Source organism: Sparus aurata, chromosome 15, assembly GCF_900880675.1.
Source record: "Sparus aurata chromosome 15, fSpaAur1.1, whole genome shotgun sequence".
In the NCBI taxonomy this organism is placed as follows: domain Eukaryota; kingdom Metazoa; phylum Chordata; class Actinopteri; order Spariformes; family Sparidae; genus Sparus; species Sparus aurata.
This window is the reverse complement of record NC_044201.1, coordinates 2,034,619-2,058,908: the sequence shown is the minus strand read 5'-3', so window position 1 is coordinate 2,058,908 and position 24,290 is coordinate 2,034,619. Positions and strand designations below refer to the sequence as shown.

The 24,290-nt window shown below is 41.4% G+C and overlaps 1 protein-coding gene across 1 annotated transcript in view; it reads left to right on the top strand.

Moving 5' to 3' along the window:
- atp6v1ba (ATPase, H+ transporting, lysosomal, V1 subunit B, member a) overlaps positions 1-24,290 on the top strand; it is a 93,561-nt gene that overhangs the window by 32,121 nt on the left and 37,150 nt on the right. The window contains exons 2-6 of the mRNA XM_030441747.1: positions 3,558-3,613; positions 4,056-4,154; positions 7,280-7,373; positions 8,369-8,446; positions 14,216-14,355. Of these exons, the coding sequence (XP_030297607.1) occupies positions 3,558-3,613; positions 4,056-4,154; positions 7,280-7,373; positions 8,369-8,446; positions 14,216-14,355 (467 nt within the window). The remainder of the gene's footprint in view (positions 1-3,557; positions 3,614-4,055; positions 4,155-7,279; positions 7,374-8,368; positions 8,447-14,215; positions 14,356-24,290) is intronic.

Below are 24,290 nucleotides of genomic sequence, written 5' to 3'. Positions count from 1 at the left end.
GTATTCAGTATAGACTAGTGTAGTTATTTAACTTATATCTTTAATTTGTTGTTGTTGTGTTTGTTGTTTTGGCCTAGTGATACTGCAAGATCCTATTTGCAATTATTATTTTCAAGCCATGTACCGGAAACCCTATAGTAAATAATGTATTTAGAAAAACATTCAGTTTGAAATTCATGTTGCCGTCGTCGTCGTCACCACCCCTCTTCCACTCGGGCAGACCTCCCCCACGGTTTAAAAAAATCCTGGAGGAAACCCTGCTCTTTCAAACCATCTGTCTTCTCTGGCCAACATGTTTACGTTGTTGTCCTCCTTCAGATGTAAGTGGACAGCTGAGTCTTGACCTAAGGAGTTGATCCTTCTGTGTTGTGCTATTTGTTTATGGAGAGGTTTTTGTCTCCCCATTGTACAAATCTGTGCAGTCCTGGCTGCATGGAACATCATAAACTACATTATTCTGTAAATGTTTGGATGTGTTGTCCTCAGGATGGACACATTTCTCCCTTAGTGTGTTGGTAGGTTTAAAGTGGACCGGGAAATAATGTTGATTAAACATCCTTGTGAGTTTAAGATGTTCCTGGGACATATGGAAAGACACTGTTGTCTCTTCCTCTCTATCTGCTCTGGATCTTTTAGAAGTTTTGAGATAGGTCCAGTTTGGGTAGGCACAGGTTTTAAGTGCTCCCCTGACGTGCTGCTGTCCCTTCTCCTTCCTCTCTGAATTAGTGGGCATGGTCTCAGCCCGCTGGTTTAGGGTTCTGATAACCCCCAACCTGTGCTCCAGTGGGGGGTGATAGTCGAGTATTGAGTATTGTTCTCTGTGTGTAGGTTTTCTGTTCACCTATATGTTGAGGCTTCTGTCTTCTTCAATGTGTACTGCACAGTCCAAGAAGGGCAGCCTGTCTCCTCTGACATCTTCCCATGTGAACCTGATGTTATTGTCCACAGCCTTTATATGTTCTGTGAAGGCTTCAACTTCCCCTGTTCTGGTTGTGACCAAGTGTCGTCCACATACCTGAACCAGTGGCTAGGAGCAGTTCCTGTGAAGGTAATTAAGGCACTGCTCTCGACTTCTTCCATTTAGAGGTTGGCCACTATTCGGGACACTGGTGAGCCCATGGCGCAGCTTTGCTTCTGTCTGTAGAAACCTTCACTGAACTTGGAAGTAGGTGGTAGTCAGACAGAGTTCCAGTAATGCCTGTCTTTATCTGGGGTGAAGTTGGATCTGCTGGACAAAGTGCAGTCCTGTAGCAGGTGCTTCTTCACCATCCTAACAGCTTCTTGAGTGGGAATACATGTAAAGAGTGATGTGACATCATAAGGAACCTTTGTTTCATCTGGGTCCGGTGTTATCTCTCTCTCCTTGCTGGCAAAATCCTTTGATTTTTTGTTGTGGTGTTGAGTGTTACCGAACACAGGAGCTAGGATGCTGGCTAAGTGCGTACTGAGCTCTCTCCCCAGACAGCTTAACAACCATTCAAACCTAGGCTCAGCTAGCCATCAAAACCCACATGAAGGCCGGTCTGACCACAGCCCACAAGTAGTCCTAACGACTCTGAAACTCAGAGCTCACACATGTCTTTAATGACTCTCTAAGGACACTCCCACACAGAGTTTAAAAGCCAGCCAACTCCCCTCCAGTTAGTTAGAGCTGAAGAAGCCTTGGATGAGAGGTGCAGTGTCTTCAAGAAACTGAAACAAGTCCAGTTGCTCGTAATACAGCCCCTAGATTCACCACGACCTGGATGACTAAGGACCTTCATCAACATTTATAAAGTATTTCATATCGCCCAGCCCAAAATACGCCACCAGTAGTAGTAGGTGTCCCCAAATCATGAGACTTGCACCTAAATTAGTAACACACCTACATTTGTATTACACTTACATTAAAATCAGTCAAATAACAACTTTAGATTATGTTCATTTTATTGTTTATTTGACAGGGGCAGTGCCCAGCTTCTGCTATTAGGGAGTCGAGTTAAGTAAATGCTGCCGTTTACTGAATTTATTGAACCAGCACATATTTGAAGAAGAGCTGTTAATTTTCACTGTCCAGACCACCTCTACTGTGAATAATACAGGAAGATGTGGTAACACTGCATGAACAGGGAATTTCAATGTATCTCCTACCTAATTTCTGTTTTTTTTAGAGCACACTGTGTCAAATTACTTTCTGTGACTCACTTATTACTACGCTGTTGTCTGCTTCCCCTTTGTGTACCCCATTTAGTGATATGAGTTGAGCCCTAAGCCCGGTCCCTGCTGCTGCAGAGGGTGGTGTTTGCTGTTTATACAAAATGTAATTAATATTTAGCAATATTGAGTGCATCCAAATTTCACCAAGTTTTACACAGAATTTTCTGACTTTACACACATTTTACTTTGGTCCCCAGTAACAAACTTGTGTGAAGTAGATCCAATGAACGGTTCTCAGCATTTGCGAGGAACATATGGAAAGACAGACAGATTTTCGTGCTTTTAGAGTTAGATGTCTTCTAAATTCACAGGTGTTTTAGTTAATCTGTTTGATATTGATGATATTAGGGTGTTTTGTCTACATTTCTTAAAAATCAGAATCAGAATTCCTTAAATTGTCTCACAGACGGGGACATTGTTGTGTTGACGACCTGCTAACACACATTTGTTCCACCCAAAATCTGCTACTACAATTATATATTAGTTCCTTCCGAACATGGGTCAGAGAGGAAGCTCCTCTTAAGTACACACGAGACCTTGCACTTTCAAAAGCATCCCTGTCTTTGTTGTATCTACCCTCTTCTTTGTGCGGTAATAATTGTGTGTCCTTTCGGACTTCTCATATTACATTAGCTTAAAGGAGGAATAAAACATTTTTGGTGTGAGTTGATGATCAAATTGATGGATTCAGAAAAACAATATTTACAGTAAGAGTTGGCCTCATGACGACTTATCAGCCAATTTAAATTTGTGGTCTGTCTTTTAAGATAAATATCAAAGAGATGATCTGCTGTGAACTTAGTTGTGTCGCCTCAACTTTTAAGAACCTATTTAAATTAGTCTTATTTGCACAGACATCTGTCATGTCCGTGCATCATTCTGTGAGTCTGTATTTATCAAGTAGTTTGACAGCATTTCTAACAATATTATCAACATCTATCAACCGCAGTGTTTTTGGTAGCATGTTTGATTTGTCTGCTCTGTTTTCTAGTATGTTCAGAAGTACATCGTCCTGCAGTTACTGTTTAATGCTGAGGAAGGCCACAGACTATTTCCTCTAATCAGCAGAACAAATCGCATGCTTGTAATAGTACTCCCCATATGTGCACAAGTGAATTTCATGCATTTTCCTGACATTTGCCTGCCTTTGACATTTAGGCCTGAAAGTGTGTGAAAGATATTTAAATCTCACCGTGAAAGGTCAGCTTGTGATTATTAACAGTTTTGGCTGTAAGGAGGTCTACTTATTCACATGTTGGCTTTCAGCTGCTCAAAGAAATGGGGGGTTTGTCAGTGTTACCAGTGTTATTTTCCTGTCCAGTGGCCTGTTGAATTAATTATGGAACTCTCTTCTCTTCTAGCCTACTCTACTGTGTCAGGTGTAAATGGGCCCTTGGTGATCCTGGATAATGTAAAGGTGAGGATGCTAAGAAGTTCTATTTTTATAAAACGTTATGCCTTACAGCCATACCACTTTGAACATGTTAGATCTTTGAAGCCAAACAGTGTCTAACATGTTAGTACTTTTAGTAAGACTGCCTCTGAAAACCAGATACTGTAAGCTTAGGCTATGACTCAGGAGGTTGAGTGGGTCATCCACTAATCAGAGGGTCATTGGTTTGACCCCCGGACCTTGCAGTCTGTATGTGGCAGTGTCCTTGGGCATCATACTGAACCACACATTTCTCCTGGTGGCTCCTCCATCTTGTTGTCTATTATTTTTTTAGATATTTTAAGGGATCACTCGACAAACTACCAGTCTGATGCAATAAATCACTGCTCATAAATCCAGATGTACCCTTTTATTAATCATACCAATGTAATATTTGTGTGGCTGTTGTGAAATCTCTTTGATCTAGTTCCCAAGATATGCTGAGATTGTCCACCTGACCCTGCCCGATGGCACCAAGAGGAGTGGGCAAGTCCTGGAGGTGATTGGAAGCAAAGCAGTTGTTCAGGTGAGAAGAATCCATAATTGTCCACCAACAGGCACCTTTTGAGCCTATGGTTTGAGGGTCTTTAAACAAATATTACTCAAATGTTACATTGCATAACCAAATGTAACAGCTACAGGGAACATCATCCCCATCCAGGAGTGTTCAACAAAAAAAATTATCTTGGCTCTACAAATGAAGAGCAACAGAGAGATAAACAGTGAATCAGTTTACCTTCAGATATTTTTTAACATGGACGGATACGCTTGCTTTACCATTGATTACAAAGGGGACTACAAATAAGTCAAAAACATTGATAGTATTTATTTCCAGTTCTTTAAACCCTTACATTGCACAAACAATGCTCTGTATTTACAGAAATAAACAGTAAATACAGTTGTATGTATGTACAAAACAACATTTTAAAAATTGTGTGCAACTTAATTATCTTTAAGTGCAAATGAAAGTGCACACATTCAACAGTGAACTATAAATACAAAATAATCACTGGCCAATTGTATAGATTTGCAAAAATGAACAAAATAAACAGATGAATAGGGCTGGGTGTTGTTAAGATGTTGATTCTTTAGGTCGCAATTCAAATCAACATTGATTTAAATGCTTCGATATTGATTCAGTAATAAGTAGTAATATACAAATAATTCATTCGAGAACCTGTCGATAATTTTTAAATTCCAAAAAATAATCTTAAATTATAAATCTTTCCTCTAGGAAGTTCTAGTTCGAATTGAAATGTAAACAAAGGCACACAATCTGTTTAGTTATAAAATAGTGTAACCATAGTTAAGCTGACAAAGTGCCATTGTTTCTGGGACTGCATGGTACATTTTTGTCTGATATAAACATAGACATAACTGCGGCCCATCCGCTCCCCAGCTAGACACGAGGGGGTAAAACATTGACACTGAACCCCCCTCTCTCCCCGGAGGAGAGTGCTTTACAGTCTCCGAAAGAGTGGTGTGTCAGAGATTGGCTACCAACCTCTGCAGCGCCGACAGTGTTTCCGCGGCGCATCACCCTCCGACCCTCGAGCGAGGTCACGAGTGAGGCGGTTCCAGCTGCTGGAGGCAGGGACAAAAAACAACATCAACAGTTAATAGAGTGTGTGTGTGTGTGCGTGTGTGTAATAGGGATGCACCAATCTGATATTCAGTATTGATGTTGGCCCAGTATTGGCAAAAATCCCTGGCTTGAGTCAGATCCTCATCCATTTTTTAAAACGGATTTAAAAAAACAACAGAAGTGTGTGAGTTCATTTAGAAATGTTTGGAAAACGTTGATAATGTAAGTTTCTGACATCTGGAGCTCAGATGTTGCCTAGTGTCTTTACTTAATCTATCCATGGTGCTGTCAGACTAACGTTTGTCTTGGCAAAAAACAGTGCTGCATGCTGAGCAGTTTCATGGCTCACACAAAGGAGAAAACTGCTACTTGTTTTTGCTATGTCACTGGCTACACTGAGTGTTGGGTTAAATCCCATATTTTACACTGGGATTATAATACTTTTATCATAAATACACAGAACTACACTCAAGTTACACAACTGCAAAACAGATTCATTGTATTTCTTCCTTTAAAGAAAATTTTATTGAGTGGTATCCAAAATGACATATAAATCATTGTACATACTTGCCAACATTGGGTTGTGAAAAATAGGGAGATTTTTTTCATCGGTGTATAGGCCCAAGTAACAAGGTTCCTTCGCCAGGTGTGCGATTTATTTGCCATAATTTCTTGCCTTGTATTTTAAACCACACATGTCCAAAATTCTTAGAACAGTGTTTCCCCTAATTTTTTTTTATAGCAGCTGTGCTCTGAGTTGATAACCTAGCAACACTAGGGGGGTCTGGGGGCATGCTCCCCCGGAAAAATTTTTGAAAAATGACCCTTTAAATCTCACCTACTCGTGAGATTTTTGAAAGAAAATCATTTTCAGAATTTCAGAATCAGAATCTAAGACATGAGACAAAATAGTGTAGAAGCTGACATTGCTGCTTGAAAATATGTTAACATCCTGAGCATTTCAGAAGTCAGTGAGCCACATGCCATGGAAGCTATTGAGAAATAATTCATAATATTTATCATAATAATTCATCATAATTTCTGCATATTAATATTCATATTAAATAGAGGAAGCACTAAAATACAATAACAATAGGTGTCTTACTCGTCCAGTTTACTGATACAATCTGCAGCTGGTTTGGAGTCACTGGGTCACATGACATGAAAGATATTCTAAAAAACAGCAGTTATTTTGTATTAATATATTTATGCTAAGTAATTTAATGACGGTCCCTAGATCAGTCTCAGTGATTCAGCGCGAGGCTCTGAGAGGTGAGCTGACCGTCCTCCTGCTGCTGACACTGGGAGAACCTCAGTAAAGTCTCAGCTGGAATCCGATATCCACAGAATATCCAAACTGAAACTAACTTCACCCCGGTTCGATGAGTCGCCTGTTGCAGCCTTTGAATAGGATGACGAGGATTTCAGTCACTCAACTTCAACGGTACAAATAGCAGTAATGACAATAATAATCGATTTCAAGATAACTTGGGGTGTGGTGCTTTCACTGTGTGCAACTTAAATTCCCCATTCGCTCGTGATATTAAACCAACAAAAATCACGTCATCATCAAAATCAAATGTCATTATGTTTATCAATACCTGACCGACCGTGCCTTGCGCAACGCCCCCCCCCCCCCCCAAAAAAAAAAAGAAAAACGGATTTGCATGATTCACGAGAGCCTCATTTTCAGGTCGGAAAAGCCGGATTGCGGGATTTATCAGGAACATTCACACACCTGCTCATCCACACAGGCAGGCCAGGGTTGCCAGATACTGCAACAAATATAGGGACACAATCTTACTTGTGTCTTCCTTTACTGTAAAATCGGGAGATTAACGGGAGAAATTACTGACCGGGAGCATCGAGGGAGATAGGGTTAAAAATCGGGAGTCTCCCGCGTGAATCGGGAGAGTTGGCAACTATGGTTGTATACATGATAACATTTTTCTTTTGTAGTTTATGTTGTACACATCTGTGGCCATTTGGAGACCAATTTCTTTCAATAGCAAAACTGTCTTGAAATTTGTTTTTCTTAATGGTTTTCCATGTCTCTGTGTGTTCAGGTTTTTGAGGGAACATCTGGTATTGATGCCAAGAAGACAGCCTGCGAGTTTACTGGTGATATCCTGCGTACCCCAGTATCAGAGGACATGCTGGGTATTATGAACTACATTTTTCACTGCATATTTAATCCAAATTTAGTGATAATAATGCATGTAGCCCTTTCCCAGGCTACCGTGGGGTCTTTATGCACGAACCACCTGCCTACACACATGCACACATACACCGTGCTGGGGTTTAGGGCTCTTTTATTATTTTAACCCACACAATTATACAGTTACGGGGCCAAACGCGGCACGTGCGTCTCGGCTCTTCCTCCTGCTCTCCTCTGCCGTACTGCTGTCAGACTGCTCTCCAGCGCGTCTCCCACTCCTCTGCCATCCGAGGTCCAGCCGCTACTGCATTTATAGGGAGTGAGTGATTAGTAACTGGGTGCCAGCTCTGTCAATCACTCACCTGGCTCTGCTCTCCTGAGCGCTCTCAACCTCTCTCTCCTCCTGCAGCCGTGCCCCGACCACGCTCACCTCCACAATGCAGTTTAACACTGATGAAGAAAACAGAGCTCTGGATTAGTTTGTCGTTGTGACACAAATATATCTATTTTTTAAAGCAAGTTGAATGCTGTTTAGAGTTAAACTGCATTCTCCTCATTATTCTCATTTTAGTTATGTTTTCATAAAACGGTAAAGGCAAAATGGCACTGAATCAAAACCTTTTTTCCGAATGTTTTTGAATGTCTTAATCAGTGTGATTATCTCAGTACAGCACAAGGTTAGATATATTTGAATAGCGGTAGAAAGCAAACCTGCTTTTGTTTTTGAAGTGTCACTAATCACGTCCATGAATTTATAATTACTTGTACTAGTTACTTGTAGACTCGACAAGAGCCATTAGAGCCACTCTTATCTGTTTAGAGTCTCACAGAAAACACAATAGATCAGATGTGGTTGGAAGTGTCATCTAATAATTTTCATTTGATCTGTTTCTTAGTAATTATTTTTTAATTGAACTTACAGGTAAACTATAAGTTACTTATTAAATGACAGACTTGATTCCTAATTGGCTGAAAGGACAACATCTTCCTCTTTCAGGTCGTGTGTTCAATGGCTCTGGAAAACCCATCGACCGTGGGCCCAGTGTTCTGGCTGAGGATTACCTGGACATCATGGGTATGACCTCAGTAACCTGTTGTCTTTCTGTAGTTTTCAAGGGTGATTTCTAGGCCACTTGGATTGAATTCTGCATTAAAAAAGAAAATCAAGTATGCTGATAGGAATAAGCAATTTGAGACACATGATCTGATCATTCATCAGGTGTATGTATGTATGTGTCTATGTATCTATCTATATCTATCAATATCTATAGATAGATAGATAGAGATATAGAGATATAGATATAGATATAGATCTATCTATCTACACAGTATATAGATAGATAGATATAGAGAGATAGAGATAGAGAGATAGAGAGAGATAGATATATATCTATCTCTCTATATCTATATATCTATCTCTCTATATCTATATATCTATATCTATATATCTATATCTCTATATATATCTATATATCTATATAAATATATATAAATATATATAAATAAATAAATAAAATCAGTGTTTCCTCTAGGATTTAGGAGTGGCGGCCCACCACTCCTAAATCCTAGCTGGGTCGGGTGTCGCGAGTGCTGAGGTAAACTAGATAACTATCTTGCTTAGTATCTACTCTTTGGAGTAGATCCACAAAGTCATCTATCGCTAACCTGCAGCTCTTTGAACTCTCTGATGTCTGTCAGCTGAAAGTGGCATGAGTGCTCCTGCCGACCGTCCTAGGCTTGTTGAAAAAGCAGACGCATGGTGGGCTTGCCCTTACGTTGCTGACAGTAAAGGCAAGCCCACGGACACCACAAAGCCCGTCTGTAAGCGATGCTTTAAATCCGTAATGACAAAGGGAGCCAACACGTCTGTCTCGCTCTGCTCTGTGACTGTCTGTCACTGTGAAACCACGCCCACTCTGGCTGCAGGCAGTGAGGAAGCAGAGAGGGGCTGCACACAGACACGCTGCACTGCTGTCGCACAAAGTTCATAAAGTACCGATACTAATAAAACGTGAAAAAGTATTGTTCTTAATGGATGGGTACCGCGGTACCTTTCTAGTATCGGTTTACCGAGCAACACTAGTACAGGATGAAAAGAAAAGGGGCCAGGACTGTTCCCTGTGGAGCCCCTGTACTGCAGATTATTGTGTCCGACATGTGGTCCAGAGTCCTCACATACTGTTGATAGTTGGTGGGGTAATCGGGGATACAGGATGTGAGGTGTTGGTTCACCCTTGTGAGCACCAGCTTGTCCCCCAAAAGTGCAGGCTGAATGGTGTTAAAAGCAGTGGAGGAATCAAAGAACATGATCCTCACAGTGCTTCCAGGCTTCTCCAGGTGAGAGAGTGATCTGTTCAGGAGGAAGATGATGGCATCATCCAGTCCGATGCTGGGTTGATAGGCAAACTGGAGTGGGTCCATAAAAGGACCCAACAGAGGGTGCAGATGGACGAAGACCAGCCGCTCCAGGGTCTTCATCAGGTGTGAAGTGAGAGCAACTGTCTGTAGCTGTTGGGTGAGGGATCCTTGGTGCCGGATCCACGCAAAATGACTTGTTTTACTGTCAGAATTGGCGCAAATCTGTCCAATAAAATGTGGAGAGTCTAGAAGAACCGCCCGATTAAATTTGATCCCAATCCAAATTAGCTCAAAGCTAATGTGGAAGGAAACTCGATTGTGCATGCTCTATGGCACCCCAGCTGGACAGCTGCTGCCACAGTAAAAGTCTGATTCCCTGCGAAACACTGGTTCCTTTTTTCTCAAAATATACCAGACTGTTTTTTTGACCACTCGTAATGTTTCTGCTATCTCTCTGATGGATTTTGTCTTGTTTCGTAGCCTGTTTCACTTGCACTGAGAGCTCCTTGGACTGCATGTTGTGGATTCGCAGCAACAGCTTCCAAATGAAAATGAAACCTGAAATCAACTCCAGACCTTTTACCTGCTTTTTGATGATGAATTAACTAGGGAACAGCCCACACCTGCTCATGAAACAGCTTTTGACTTTGGCTGTCCAATTACTTTAGGTTCCTTAAAATGGGGGAACTATGTATGAGTTTTTGTTTTTCCTAAACCCTTCCCCCAATTTTGATGTAAATACCCTTAAATTAAAGCTGAAAGTCTGCACTTCAATTTCATCACAATTATTTAATTTCAAATACATTGTGGTAGTGTACAGGGCCAAAATTATGAAAATTGAGTCAATTTCTTAATTTCTGGACCAAACTGTATGTCTATTTATGGTCAACACTTTGGTACAGGCCAAAATGTGCTAGTTACACTGATGCATAAAAACTGTTAAGTAGTGAATTAGGCAGCAGATGTCTGGTCACATCCAGTTCTTAGCTTCTCTAGATAATGCAGTTCAGTTTCCAGTTTAGCAGTACATTTCACATCTTTGCATTTCCAGCAATGATATGGAACAGAAAAGCCTAAATTGATCTAGAACTGATAATTGGAAATAAGGATTTTAAATTGAAATCAACCGAAATTAAGTAACAATCTCAAACTTCGAATTAAAAAATGGAATCGTCGATGCCACGCCCCTATGTCACGTCCGGGCGGCTTGCCAAGCGGAAAAAAATACACGTGTTGAAGTGCTGCGAGTCAACCTCATCTTACTTAGATACTAGCTAAGCCAGTAGCTATTAGCTACAGACAGCCAAACAATAGGATGGTGTTACACCATTCCTGTACAGCTCCCGGACCGTGGTCGGGAAGCACAGAGGAGATGATTTCCTCCAGGGAAAATCACGTGTTTAGCTGGTCAGGAAACAATAACAGGGAGCTTTGCTGTATCTAGCCGTCACCTTTATTCACAGCCAAACTGCAGACTATATTGTACACTTTATTGCTGTCGCTACTCCTTTCACTTCTCCGTCCTCTCCCATTCATTCACTGTCCGCATGTACGCATGCTCCCTCACTCTCGCTTGCCCCTCACACCTTACGCACCGCCCTACTCCTGAAAGGGGCTAAGCCACTCGTACAACAATGGCAACTGCAGATTAAGGAGACCCACAGACAGAACTTGAACCCCCTCCTCTTTCACTGAAGTCGCCGGTGTGGAAGAATTTTGGATTTCCAGTGAGGTCTGTTGATAACGTTTGCGTTGTCGACAAAAAAGCCAGCTCTGCAGAAACTAGATGGCAGGTTATTTTAAGTTTCCAATTGACTGAAGATATAAGTTATTGTTACAGTATATTGTTAATAAATGTTTTAAATTTTACAATGTAGTGTGGTACATTGTGAACAAAGGTCAGATATTATATAACCTAACCTGTGCTTTAAAAAAAAACTAGTGCAGTGCCCGTAAGAAAAGTGTATTCCTATAAAAAAGTGGGAGGTTAAGGAGCTTTTTCATGGATGGCCAAATGAGGCTGTGTTTGAAGGTGGGGCGTCAGGGATATTTAGGTTTGTTGTGAAATCTGATATTCCAGGGTATAATTGGCTGTTTTTGACCATTTTTGATTTTGCCATTATATTTAATCTTAAAAGCTATTTACTTGGTGTCATTATTTTCAGCACAACCTCACATGTGTGACTGTACAGTTATTTTTTTTATTTTGACATACTGTATTAACACAATGGACCTAAAATCACAAAAAAACATGAAATCCGAGTAGAAAAAGTTTGATTTTTTTAACCACAAATATGTTTAACAATCCATTTTTTTTTTTTTTTGTTTTACTTATAATGCAAATATAAATTGTTGTTTATCTAAATCTGTGCATACATTTAAAACATTTACAAAGTTATATGTAACTATTTACATTTAACCGTCGTTGCATGTCAATCATCCGCCTAGGTCCCTCCCACAACTTCCTGTTCCTCAACAACCAAACTTGCTGCTTGGACACTTTCGTGACAAAAGCCTGTTTTTACCGTTTCTTCCTGCACCAGAAACAAAGCAAACGTGACGGCGATGTTCGCGAAAAAGCGCGGCGGACATTATTTACCCTAGGTCCGGTTTTGGACGTGCCGATGCTTCTGGTCCGTCACCTCAGGAGGTGGGCCGTGTAGCTAGCCGCTAGCTGCTAGCTAGCGGCTAGCTACACACGAACATCCACAGATTCCGATTCTACTTTGTTGTCCGCGTGTCTCTGGATCTCCTCAGACCCGAACAGACTCGGTCCGGACTCGTTTAATCTCATTCAGTTATTCATTCAGTTACTCAATCAGTTATTTTTCTGATGTAGCAGAGTTCTTGTACGATCATTTAATTACTATACCTTGTAGAAACGTGAGGAAATTTCATCTACTAGCTACATATTGGCCATACAGACACTGTGTGAATTCTGGCTAAAACTAGACACTACTAGTTACTGTATTCAAAAGTTCATTATCTGTACCAAATACTCATCTTAACCTTGCTCGACCAAACAACAGTGATGTGGTAGCAGGTAGTGTCTTTAGCATCTTAAATGAGGAAAACATTATTAAATTTACACTTGGAAGAGTGTCATGTGTCCTACCAACTTTGCGTCAGATTTCTGCCTGAAAAACGGTGTCCTTGGTAGCACGAGCCAGGCCTCCTGACTGAGGCTTCAGTGAACTTTCCCCCAGAAAACAGCAACCCCCCATGAGTAAGAGTCAGAGAGCGTCCTCACAACACATTATAACTGCATCCATATGATCACATAAACAGTCGGCTGACACATATTTTGATTAACAGGTGGAAATCTGGGAAAACGTGTAAAAAAACAAAACAAACAAACACGCTGATCTCATAATGACATGGGCCATCACGCCTCATTTGGCTCTGTAACGGCGACATTCTGTATGAAATGAAAGTGGAGCAGCTTTATGCCGGCACTGTTTGTTTGGTTCAGTGTGAAAAAACAAAGGCGGCGTAAAGGCAACCTTCGTTACAGTGAAAATGCAGCCTGTCTGTGTGAAAAGGGCTAGGAGTGAGACGTCTCCTCAAAACTCAGCCACTGACTGTGTTCAAAATTCCTTAGCCAAATGCTGTCTAGTTTACTAAAACAGTATGTTTATTAATATGTCCGAAAATCGTGGTATGAAAGTAACAATACGTGTACGGTATGTATGAATTCTTTCATTCCTAAATCGATTTCGTATAGCAAGCACTTTGCCAACTAGCTCAATGCTAACAAATAATGTGTATTCCCATTCATAGAGGTTAGTATCAGTATGAGATAAAAGTATATTTACAAACAATACATTTTATTTGACACACTTAAAATAAAACTGTGTGCCATTTAAATTTGAGCTGCTACAGCAAGCTCAAGGAGTCAAAATGCAAACTCATGATTCCAAGTCGGTTTAAAATACAGTCAAGATGTTGTGTGCCAGCACAAATGTTGCAGTTTACTTTATAAAGTACTTTTATTTACCAGATTTATATGCAGCACAGCAAGGTACAACGGAAATCAAACTTAGAAAGACTGACGGATGACCTTGTCACTGAAAATATGAATCATGTATATTATATTAAAGTGAATGTCCAACTTGTTACAACTGAAATTACTTTTTCTATTAGAGAGAGCTTTAAGTACCAGAAAAGGGTACCGGCATTGATTCAAATGTGAATGCTTCCCAAACCAAGTAGTAAGCACTGTCCCCTTACAGCAAGAAGGTCTGAATCCTGGCTGGAAGAGGGCCCCCTATAGTTTGCATTTAAAGGTTAACCCCACCATCAAAAACATGTATATTTAGTTAGTATCCTTGCACTGGCCTAGAACTGGAGTCCCCTGGCACTACATGGTGACTATCAACTGCTCGTCAGGGATCGGTTAAATACAGCGAACAAGTTCAGTACATTGTACTGAATATAACTGTATGTTATGAATATAGATTTCTCTTCCCCGTTCTGTGTTTTTCAGGTCAGCCCATTAATCCTCAGTGCCGTATCTACCCAGAGGAGATGATCCAGACTGGCATCTCTGCCATCGATGGCATGAACAGCATTGCCAGAGGACAGAAAATTCCGATTTTTTCTGCTGCCGGGCTGCCCCACAATGAGGTAAGACCATCAATCATGTAGTTCATAGACAGAAAAAAATCAGATTACAAGAATCAGTGGAATATTTTCTGAACTCAAAGACATTTGTATTTCCTGAATACTAAAAAGACAAAAGGAGTAGAACTTTACAGGACATTATCTGGACGAGATGTACGTGTAGGGACCATTGTCCAAATCAGTTGGCCCTCTTATTAACTTCACTTTAGTCTTCATGATTCCTTGTACATAGTTGTATAATGAGCAGTTAAATGTCCAGATGAGAAATTTTCCAATCTTTAGTTGCTGAGTGCGCCCAGCCCTGGTATCTCCACTGCACCTCAATGCTCCAATGGGTTGGGCCAGAGATATATTTGTCTCTGAACCGCATGTTTGTTTGTGTAGTCAACTGGCTGCTTAGTGAATATCTTTGTTCACATTATACACATCGTGTGTTACCAGAGGATACCACTTCATGACACAAATTAGCTTGTTGTCCCTGTTGCTGCTGACATGTTTACTGACTCCTCTCGACTGTGTCCCACCCCCATACTAGTGCTACACCGCTCCCATCATTCATGTACATATTGAATTTTGCATATGCATAGCATTCATTTCTGAGGATGGGCACACTTGATGCTCAAAATTGACACAGGATAGGCGAGCCAGCCCTCAAGTGTACCCAAATGTGTTGATAAAAGCAAATATATCTTTAAATGTATAGAAATAAGACTTATTTATGTTACAGAAGCTGTACACTGAAATATTTATTTAAGAGTTATTATAAAGTTATAAGAAAGAAAATAAACGTAGTAATTGATAGTGAAAGGACAATAAGCCCATCCCATTGACAGTTCTGCACAGCAAAGAAGAGATGAAAAATATATCAAACTAAGTCACATCTGCCTAGGTGAGGCATCGAAAAAGACTTCTGTTTAAACATAATGTTTTCCATTTGTGTGCCTTATTTTTAAGATTAGATTTCATAACATCAGTGTATCGTTTAAACATTTTTGGGGGATTCTTTTGTAATAATATTTTAGTTTGTATTTATTTGCCCATCCTAAAATCTAAAAGAAGTCTTCCAACTCAGTACATTAGTGGTAATCATTGTTCATAATTTTCATAATCATAATTTTTACAGCAACATTTGCATGTAAATGTGCATTAGGGTCTGAAAGTTGTGACAACTAGCTTCAGCCTAACAATTTGAGTAAAAACTTTAATCCTTAGAAAAATGTCCATGCATTTCAGAATATCTTTGGCTAGTCCCCCTTATGCTTTAATGACAGCATGGACTCCACAAGTTTTTTCATTTTATCCTAGCTTGATCTGACGGTGTTCCACAAAGCTTGATAGAAGGCTTGGCTTTCTCAGTCTGTGAAGTGCCTCCGATAATGTTCAATGGGGTTAAGGTCAGTGACTGTGAGTCCATGACAGTCAGGACTCCTTGGTCTTCTTTGGTATGCAAGTAGTTCTTTGGAGCTTTGAGTTGGTTACTTTTTTTTAGGGGGCCAAGCCCGAGGGGCTTACGCGTTTCCTAGGACCAGCGGTGCTAGGAACCCTATTGTAATTGTAAAGATTTTTATTTTTATTTTTCTCCAGCTAAAAGTGGTGCTGCAGGCTAAACCGTGCAAGGGAGGGTGGTGCAATTTGGAGGGTTGGTCCAGACTCCTGCGAATATCTCAGACACAAAAAACGACAAATATCCGCCTGCAGGGGGCGCTATAACCTAGGCCAACGCATTTTTGCCTATAACTCCCACACCGTATATCGCACATTCAACAACCTTGTATCCCCAGATGCCCTGAATGAGGTGAATCACTTTGTGATTGGCCCCGCCCACTTGCGGTTAGAACGTTTTTACGCAAAATCGCAAAAACTGGAAAACCTACTTTTTCGAACTCCTCCTTGGGATTTTGTCCGATCTGTGTGAAACTTGGCACGTACACTCTTCAGCTCGACCTGATCTAAAGTTATCAAAGGAATTTTGCTCGGTCAAAAATGCTCTAATTATTTCTGTAGCTAGCTATGAAAATGGAAACTGTTTCATATCTCGGTCAAACTGAATGCTATTAACACCAAATTTGAGATCCTTGGTTGCGATGACACTGGGAAGGGATGAGCCGAATTTGGCGAATTTTGGCCACTAGGGGGCGCTAAACATATGGGAAGTTTATATCTCTTGAACGGCTACACCGATTTTTACGACATTTGGTCGGTATGATGTAGGGCCAATCCTGACGCCATATCTTGAAGGTGGTCATGACTGGTCAATGTGGGCGTGGTACAGATAGAATAGGGCGCAGTTCTTCCATACCAAAAATTGCACATGTACTCCACTAGGGGGCGCTATAATGGATGCAATCACGTTTTTGCCTGGAACTTCCACATTTTAAATAACACATTCACAAACCTTATATCCATATGTTCTGTGAATACAGCTGGGTTTTCTGACATAGGACACGCCCACTTCTGCTGCACATTTTGTTGGCGCTTGGCACGTACACTCTTCAGCTGGACCTGATCTAAAGTTATCAAAAGAATTTGGCTCGGTCAAAAAATACGCAGATTATTAACAAACACATTTCTGTAGCTAGCTATAAAAATGTAAACTGTTTGATATCTCGGTCAAACTAAATGCTATTAACACCAAATTTGAGTTCCTTGGTTGCCATGACACTGGGAAGAGATGAGCCGAATTTAGCAAATTTTGGCCACTAGGGAGCGCTAATAAGATGGGAAGTTTATTTCTCTTGAACGGCTACGCCGTTTTTTACTAAATTTGGTCGGTATGATGTAGGGCCAATCCTGAGGCCATATCTTGAAGGTGGTCATTACTGGTCAATGTGGGCGTGGCTTACTACAACAAATCCAAATCGGCACACATTCAGCCTTTTGCTCTTCCGGTACACTTCCCATTACAGCGAATACCACAGCTCAGACGTTGGCCTGTGTCTTCACTTTTGCCCTGAGCCGCCATCCTTTGGGCCAACTTCTGTGGGCTCTGCGGTTCGCGGGGTCCGAGTAGCGCGGGGGGGCTTGGCCCCCGTTCATAACTGCTTGCAGTTATAGTTTTTCTTTTTTTTATATCTTTTTCTTCAGCCTCTCTTTCAAAAAAACTCAATGCTGACTGAAAAATGTCTAAGCACTGCTTGGACAGAGACAGATGGAGATGGGGGAAAGTATTTATTATCATATAGGAAATAAATACTATGATTTTTAAATCCTTAACTTCATAGAGCACTGCAAAAGGGGCAAAAATAAATGTGTCTACCTGGGTGTCAAGTACCAGCGAGTACTCAGTACCAAGTATTACCAATCAGAACAGTAGCCAATAAATATCTGTGACTATTGTCATTTGATCTGCAAATAAATGAGTTGCACCCTTTCCCATTGGAGACAAAATCCAGATGAGACGTTTTATTTGGTGGGTTTTTGATCCAGTGAGTCAGGGGGGTTTTGTGGGTAATAAATCATTTGAAATAAATCAAACTGAACCCCTCTGAAGTGTGATTCCAGATATCATCTCTGCTTGAGGCTAGCAGCTCGGGGGTAGCAGCTCAAGGCTAGTTTCAGGAATAACTACGAAGATACGTTTATTGCCAGTTCCCAAATGCTTAAGAAATGTCAAAGTGGGCATGTGTGTTTAGTGTTTATTTCTGCGACAGTTCACTGTGAAAATGTTAGATATGGATGAATCAGGTTAGGATGTGTCAGCTGACACTCAGCAGTTGAGTTCTGCTTTCTTTTTGGGGTTTTTCATGCCTCACAATGGGATTCATGACTCAGTTGTCCTCAATGAACATGAAAAGAGCCTTACAACCCAGAACCCAAAAATGTTGGGAATGCTTTGTTAAGGTTTAAATAAAACGTCCGTCTCCACAGTAGCTTCAAACATGAAAGTATTTGCCATTCTAGAACTTCTTACACAGAGGTCCCATAAGCAGCATCACTTTAGACCCCCACTCCAGCCAGAGTTTCTAACAGGCTGGCCAAGCAGGATGCTTGATGCCTGTGTGTGGCAGCTGCATTGCTGAGCTGCTATTGCTGCTCACTTGCATGTTTTTGTTTCACATTCGGCTCCTGCCTACCCGATCTGTTTACATGGAGTGTGTCTTTGATAATTGTCAATAAATACGATGATTTGATTTTCTTTTACCCCTGTTAAACAAGCAAAACAGTGGGAGGGAGAAACAAATGAAATTAAAACTGCTAGCAGGGATGAACGGGCCCTCGCAGTCCACACGCATGTCGGGGCAGGCTGCCGTCCAAACGCGCTGCGGCTGAAGCCCCATTGCTTGGTCATTGTTTACGGAGGCGGCAACTGCCTGCATTTGGGACAGTGCACGTGGGGGGTGAATATCAGCGTCTTCTCCCACCGTGTGTTTGTAACGCGGTGTGTTGCCTCTGCCAGTATTAAGCGCTTTCAGGTGAAGTCAGAACAACTTCCAGCAATCCACAGAAATGCCTTCTTTCAAAAATATATTCATGGCTGTCTATCAATGTCTAGCTTTTGAGCTAATTTGAGCTTTGTTTGCTAGTTTTTATTCCATGAAGTGCATGCTGCCACATTTTGAAGTTTCAATAAAATCTGATAAATATGAGGCCGACTTCCTGGAAGGGAATGGAATTATTCAGAGGTTATTCAGATAGGATACATGTGACTTGAAAGACAACAATGCCATCTAGTGGATGACTTGTATCACTCACACTATATTTTGAAGTGCTTCTAATCCACGTTGAGCACTTCCTGTTGGATTTAAAGTATGGGTCTAAATTAGTTTTTTGTCCGTCTTGTCATCACACACATGCATGTCAAATTGTGTTCATATACGTGCATGTAGGAAGCCCAAATTGACTGAGATAAAACTTAAGTCATGTGTCCAGTGGGTGGCGCTATGGATATGACACAGTATTGATGCACAGATCTATTCATGGCGACTCCCTTTCGATTCCTGAGAGATTTGGCCGAGATAGGAAATAGTATGAAGAAGTTATTAGGACACGATGCTTCATGACGAATAATTTTAATGGCGGGCACCGCAACTGGCAGCAGGTATGACGTAGGATAAAGATTTTCCTAGCGTGTCTTTGGCATGGTCCGAGGAGCATACTGACTGACTGTGAAGTCTGTGGTGTCCAATCTGTAGGAGAAAGACGTGAAAGTATGATGTTGGGCAATATTTCATAAAGGCCGCCAAATTCAAAAGGGCCGACTTTGAATGAATGTCTAGATGTATTCAGGGCAAGGCTGTCTACATTTATGAGGAATTTTGTGGAGATGGGGCATTGCATGTGGAAGTTATAAGGATCTGATGCTTGACCGTAAAGGGGAAAAATGGCGTCCGCCGTCACGCCCACCAGGTATGACATAGCTGAATGATTTCCATAACTTTTGTTCTTCAAGGCATGAAGATGCAACTGAGTGAATGTGAAGACTCTGGTGTTTAAGCTCTAGGACAAGATAGTTTTCAAAGTAGGCATGATTTTGTCTAATACGCCGCCACACATCAAAATGGCTGACTTCCTGTTGGACTGAGAGTATGCATCCAAATGGGTTTTTTGTGCGTCTGGTCATGATGAATCTGCGTACCAATTTTCGTCCTTCTATGTACAAGTAGGAGGCGGGGCATCACAATAGGGGGCGCTACAGAGCCCCCACGTCACGACCACGCCCCATGACCACACAGATCTCATCAGGGCGACTCCCTCTGCATTCCTGAGAGATTTGGCCGAGATAGGACATTGTATAAAGAAGTTATGAGGACAAGATGCTTTACGGTGAAGGATTTGAATTGGCCGCTCCACTGCGGCCAGCAGGTATGACGTAGGATAAAGATATCCATAACTTTTCATCTTCAAGGTCAGAGGATGCTACTGAGTGACTTTGAAGTCGGTGGTGTTACATCTGTAGGAGGAGATAATTAAAGTACGAAGATTGGTAATATTTCAACATGGCGGCCATAAGCAAAATGGCCGACTTAGTATTGATGCTGAGATTTGTTCGGTGAGCCAGCCTCTACAGTTACAAGCAGTTTGGTGTGGATAGGAAATTGTATGTTGAAGTTATGAAGCCTCGATGCTTGACGGCGTGAGGAAAAAATGGTTTCCATGGTCCCGCCCACTAAGGTTTGGCGCAGCTGAATGATTTCCATAACTTTTGTTCTTCGAGGCATGAAGAAAATTCCTGAGTTAATTTAAAGTCTGTGGTGTTAAAGCTCTAGGACAAGATAATTTTCAAAGTAGGCATGATTTGGACAAAAACGCCGCCACACATCTAAATGACTGCCTTCCTGTTGGACTGACACTAGGAGTCCAAATGGGTTTTTTGTGCGTCCGGTCATGAGGAATCTGCGTACCAATTTTCGTCCTTCTATGTTACAAGTAGTAGGCGGGGCATCACAATAGGGGGCGCTACAGAGCCCACGCGTCACGGCCACACCCCATGACTACACAGATCTCATCAGGGCGACTCCCTCTGCATTCCTGAGAGACTTGGCCGAGATAAGACATTGTATGAATAAGTTATGAGGACACGATGCTTTACGGCGAAGGATTCAAATTGCCCGCTCCACTGTGGCCAGCAGGTATGACATAGGATAAAGATTTCCATAACTTTTCATCTTCAAGGTCAGAGGATGCTACTGAGTCACTTTGAAGTCGTTGGTGTTACATCTGTAGGAGGAGATAATTTAAGTACGAAGATTGGCAATATTTCAACATGGCGGCCAAAAGCAAAATGGCAGACTAAGTATTGATGCTGAGATTTGTTCGGGGAGACAGCCTCTACAGTTACAAGCAGTTTGGTGTGGATAGGAAATTGTATGTTGAAGTTATAAAGCCTCGATGCTTGATGGCGTGAGGAAAAAATGGTTTCCACCGCACCGCCCACTAAAGTTTGGCGCAGCTGAATGATTTCCATAACTTTTGTTCTTCAAGGCATGAAGAAAATTACTGAGTTAATTTGAAGACTGTGGTGTTTAAGCTCTAGGACAAGATAATTTTCAAAGTAGGCATGAATTGGACAAAATCGCCGCCACACATCTAAATGCCTGCCTTCCTGTTGGACTGACACTAGTGGTCCAAATGGGTTGTTTGTGCGTCTGGTCATGAGGAATCTGCGTATTGAATTTCGTTCTTCTACGCACTTGTGGGATGCGGGGATGAACATTAGGGGGCGCTACAGAGCCCGCAGGTCACGACCACGCCCATTGACAATGCAGGATCGCAATTTTCGCCAGATGTGACAACTATTCCAAATTTGGTGAGTTTTTGGATATGTTCAGGCATCCAAAATTGCATTCAAACGTAGAGAAGAATAATAAAAAGAATAATTTTTCCAATTTCAATAGGGACCTCACAGGTCGATGACCTGCTCGGGCCCTAATAATAATTTTTACAATTACAATAGGGACCTCACAGCACAATAACAACAGGGACCTCACAGGTCGATGACCTGCTCGGGCCCTAATAAAGAGAGTGCATAGAAAACATAACAAAACTGCCCTTCATCCATGTTAACAGGTTACGAGAATGCACAGAGCAGGTGCTGAAATGAAAATCGAAGGGTGCGCCATGCAGCAGCACTTCACACACATCCAGTGTGTCCACCACCCTCCACAGAACTGTAACTGCATGTCACAACGACACGGCCCTCAAGGAATGGGATTGGTCGCTTGGAAGCTTCAAATTTTCTGGCTTCTCCTCCGGTGCTTAGCGCAGTACTAATAAAGAGGATTGTGACCTGTAGTGTCTGCAGTAAACACACTACAATCATTGGCTGTTGTAGTCCCTCCTGACCAGCTGGCTGCTGCTCTTCTTGGATTATGCTCCTCCTCTTGAGCCTCTCTCTGCTGCTAGAGAGTCTTTGGGTGGGGGAGAGCGAACAGACCGGATGTCTGAAGGGCAGGCTGCCCCTCATTGAGCAGCTCCGTGGCAAACCCTGGCTTGCTAATACCAAATAATTGAAGCTGGGTTTGTATGTAGGGCAACCTTTCCTACAGACACTCTGCCTGTCTGCTCTGTCTCAGGGGTGTGATTCTTCCGAATAAATCCGGAAATCCGGAGCGCAAGGCTCGGAAACATAATGACCAGCCACCGGTGTCGACGTTTTTTGTACCTCTGATTCATGTCTTCATGTCACTCTTCAAGTAGTCCATTCATTTGTCACGACGGAACTTCATTGAAAGCAGAGCTCCACCAAAGAGCCTGCAAACGTTGCGGAAGGTTATCTGATGTGTCAGTGTTTCTCCTATATGCATTCTGCTGCTGTATTTTTAGTGCCACCACTGCAAAAAAAAAAAAGACATGATTTTTGTAGGTTTAATATCACGGGCGAAAGCCGAATTTAAGTTGCACACAGTGAAAAAAACTACACCCTAAGTTATCTTGAAATTGATTATTATTGTCATTACTGCTATTTGTTAAATTTCAACAGGGCACCGTTTAAGTTGAGTGACTGAAATCCTCGTCATCCTATTCAAAGGCTGCAACAGGCAACTCATCAAACAGGGGTGAAGTTAGTTTCAGGTTGGATATTCAGCGGATATTCACTCGGGTCCAGCTGCGACTTTACTGAGGTTCACCCAGTGTCAGCAGCAGGAGGACGCGCTGAATGACTGGAGACTGATTTAGGGACCGTCATTAAATTACTTAGCATAAATATATTAATACAAAATAATTGCATTGTCTTTTCGATATCATCCATGTAATGGGACCCAGTGACTCCAATCCAGCAGCACAGTGTATTAGTAAACTGGACAAATGAGACACAGCTATCGTTATTGTATTTTAGTGCTCCCTCTATTTTATATGAATATTAATATGCAGAAATTATAAAAAACTAATTCTTAATAACTTTCATGTCATGTGACCCACTGACTTCTGAAACAGATTCTGTTTCCATAAAAAATCTATAATAAAGAAGAAAAAAATGGTAAAAAAGTTCTGTAATGCTCAACAAGTTAACATATTTTCAAGTAGCAATGTCAGCTTCTACATTGTTTTGTCTCATGTCTTAGTTTCTGATTCTGAAAATGATTTTTTTTTTTTTAAATCTCACCAGTAGTCACCATTTAAAGGGTTTTTTTTTTCAAAATTTTCCCCCCTAGTGTTGCTGGTTACCAACCGGCGACGGGACAAAATAAATGTAAAGAGAGACATAGTGGAGCCGTATATTTTCCTGCTTTTTTGTCCTTTGCCGATCACACCTATGCTGTCTAACCCAGAGACACAGCTGTGAGCGGAATGAGTCGGTGTGTTTTAAAGGGGAAAGTACAGCTGGCAATCTGCTCACCACTGCAAGAATACAAGTATCAATGCTCGCTACAGCTTGGGTAATGTGCGTAGTTAATGGTGTCAGCTCTGTGTAGAGCTTACGTACATCAGTCTGTATTATAAAACCAGAAGCCAAGCTTGATCAATGACATAAAAGTCTCAGATTCTACTGTAGTCCATTCCATTTTAGAGTTAGGTTAACTACTTTTAGTGAGTAGAAACTTGCGTTATTTGTCAAAGAAATTGTAAAACATTGACAAGAAGGATGATAGGAAAGCCAAACACACTGGAATGGGGCTTCAAAAAATGCCCAGTTGGAGCTGTTGACAGGAGCAACGTTTGGTGCAATTTATACATCAAGGAAGTTCCGTACCATTGGAGTTAGTGTTGTTCCGATTGTTGTGCTCTGCTGCCTCTGGCAGCTTGTGTTTTTAGAGCAGTGAAGAAGAAGATGATCGGAGCGTCTGACTCACGTGAGATCAGCTTCTTGGGTTGATCATGGGCCAACATTGGTTTCCAAATCTTTTTTTTTTAAACTGAGAGCATCAAAAACAGCCAATGACCTGTCACTCAAGAAGCCTCAATTGTACTGGAGTACTTCCAACAGATTGAATTAACCGATGCTGTTTGGTCAAACACAATGGTGTTTTCTTTGTGTCTATTTTATCTTATCTTATTTT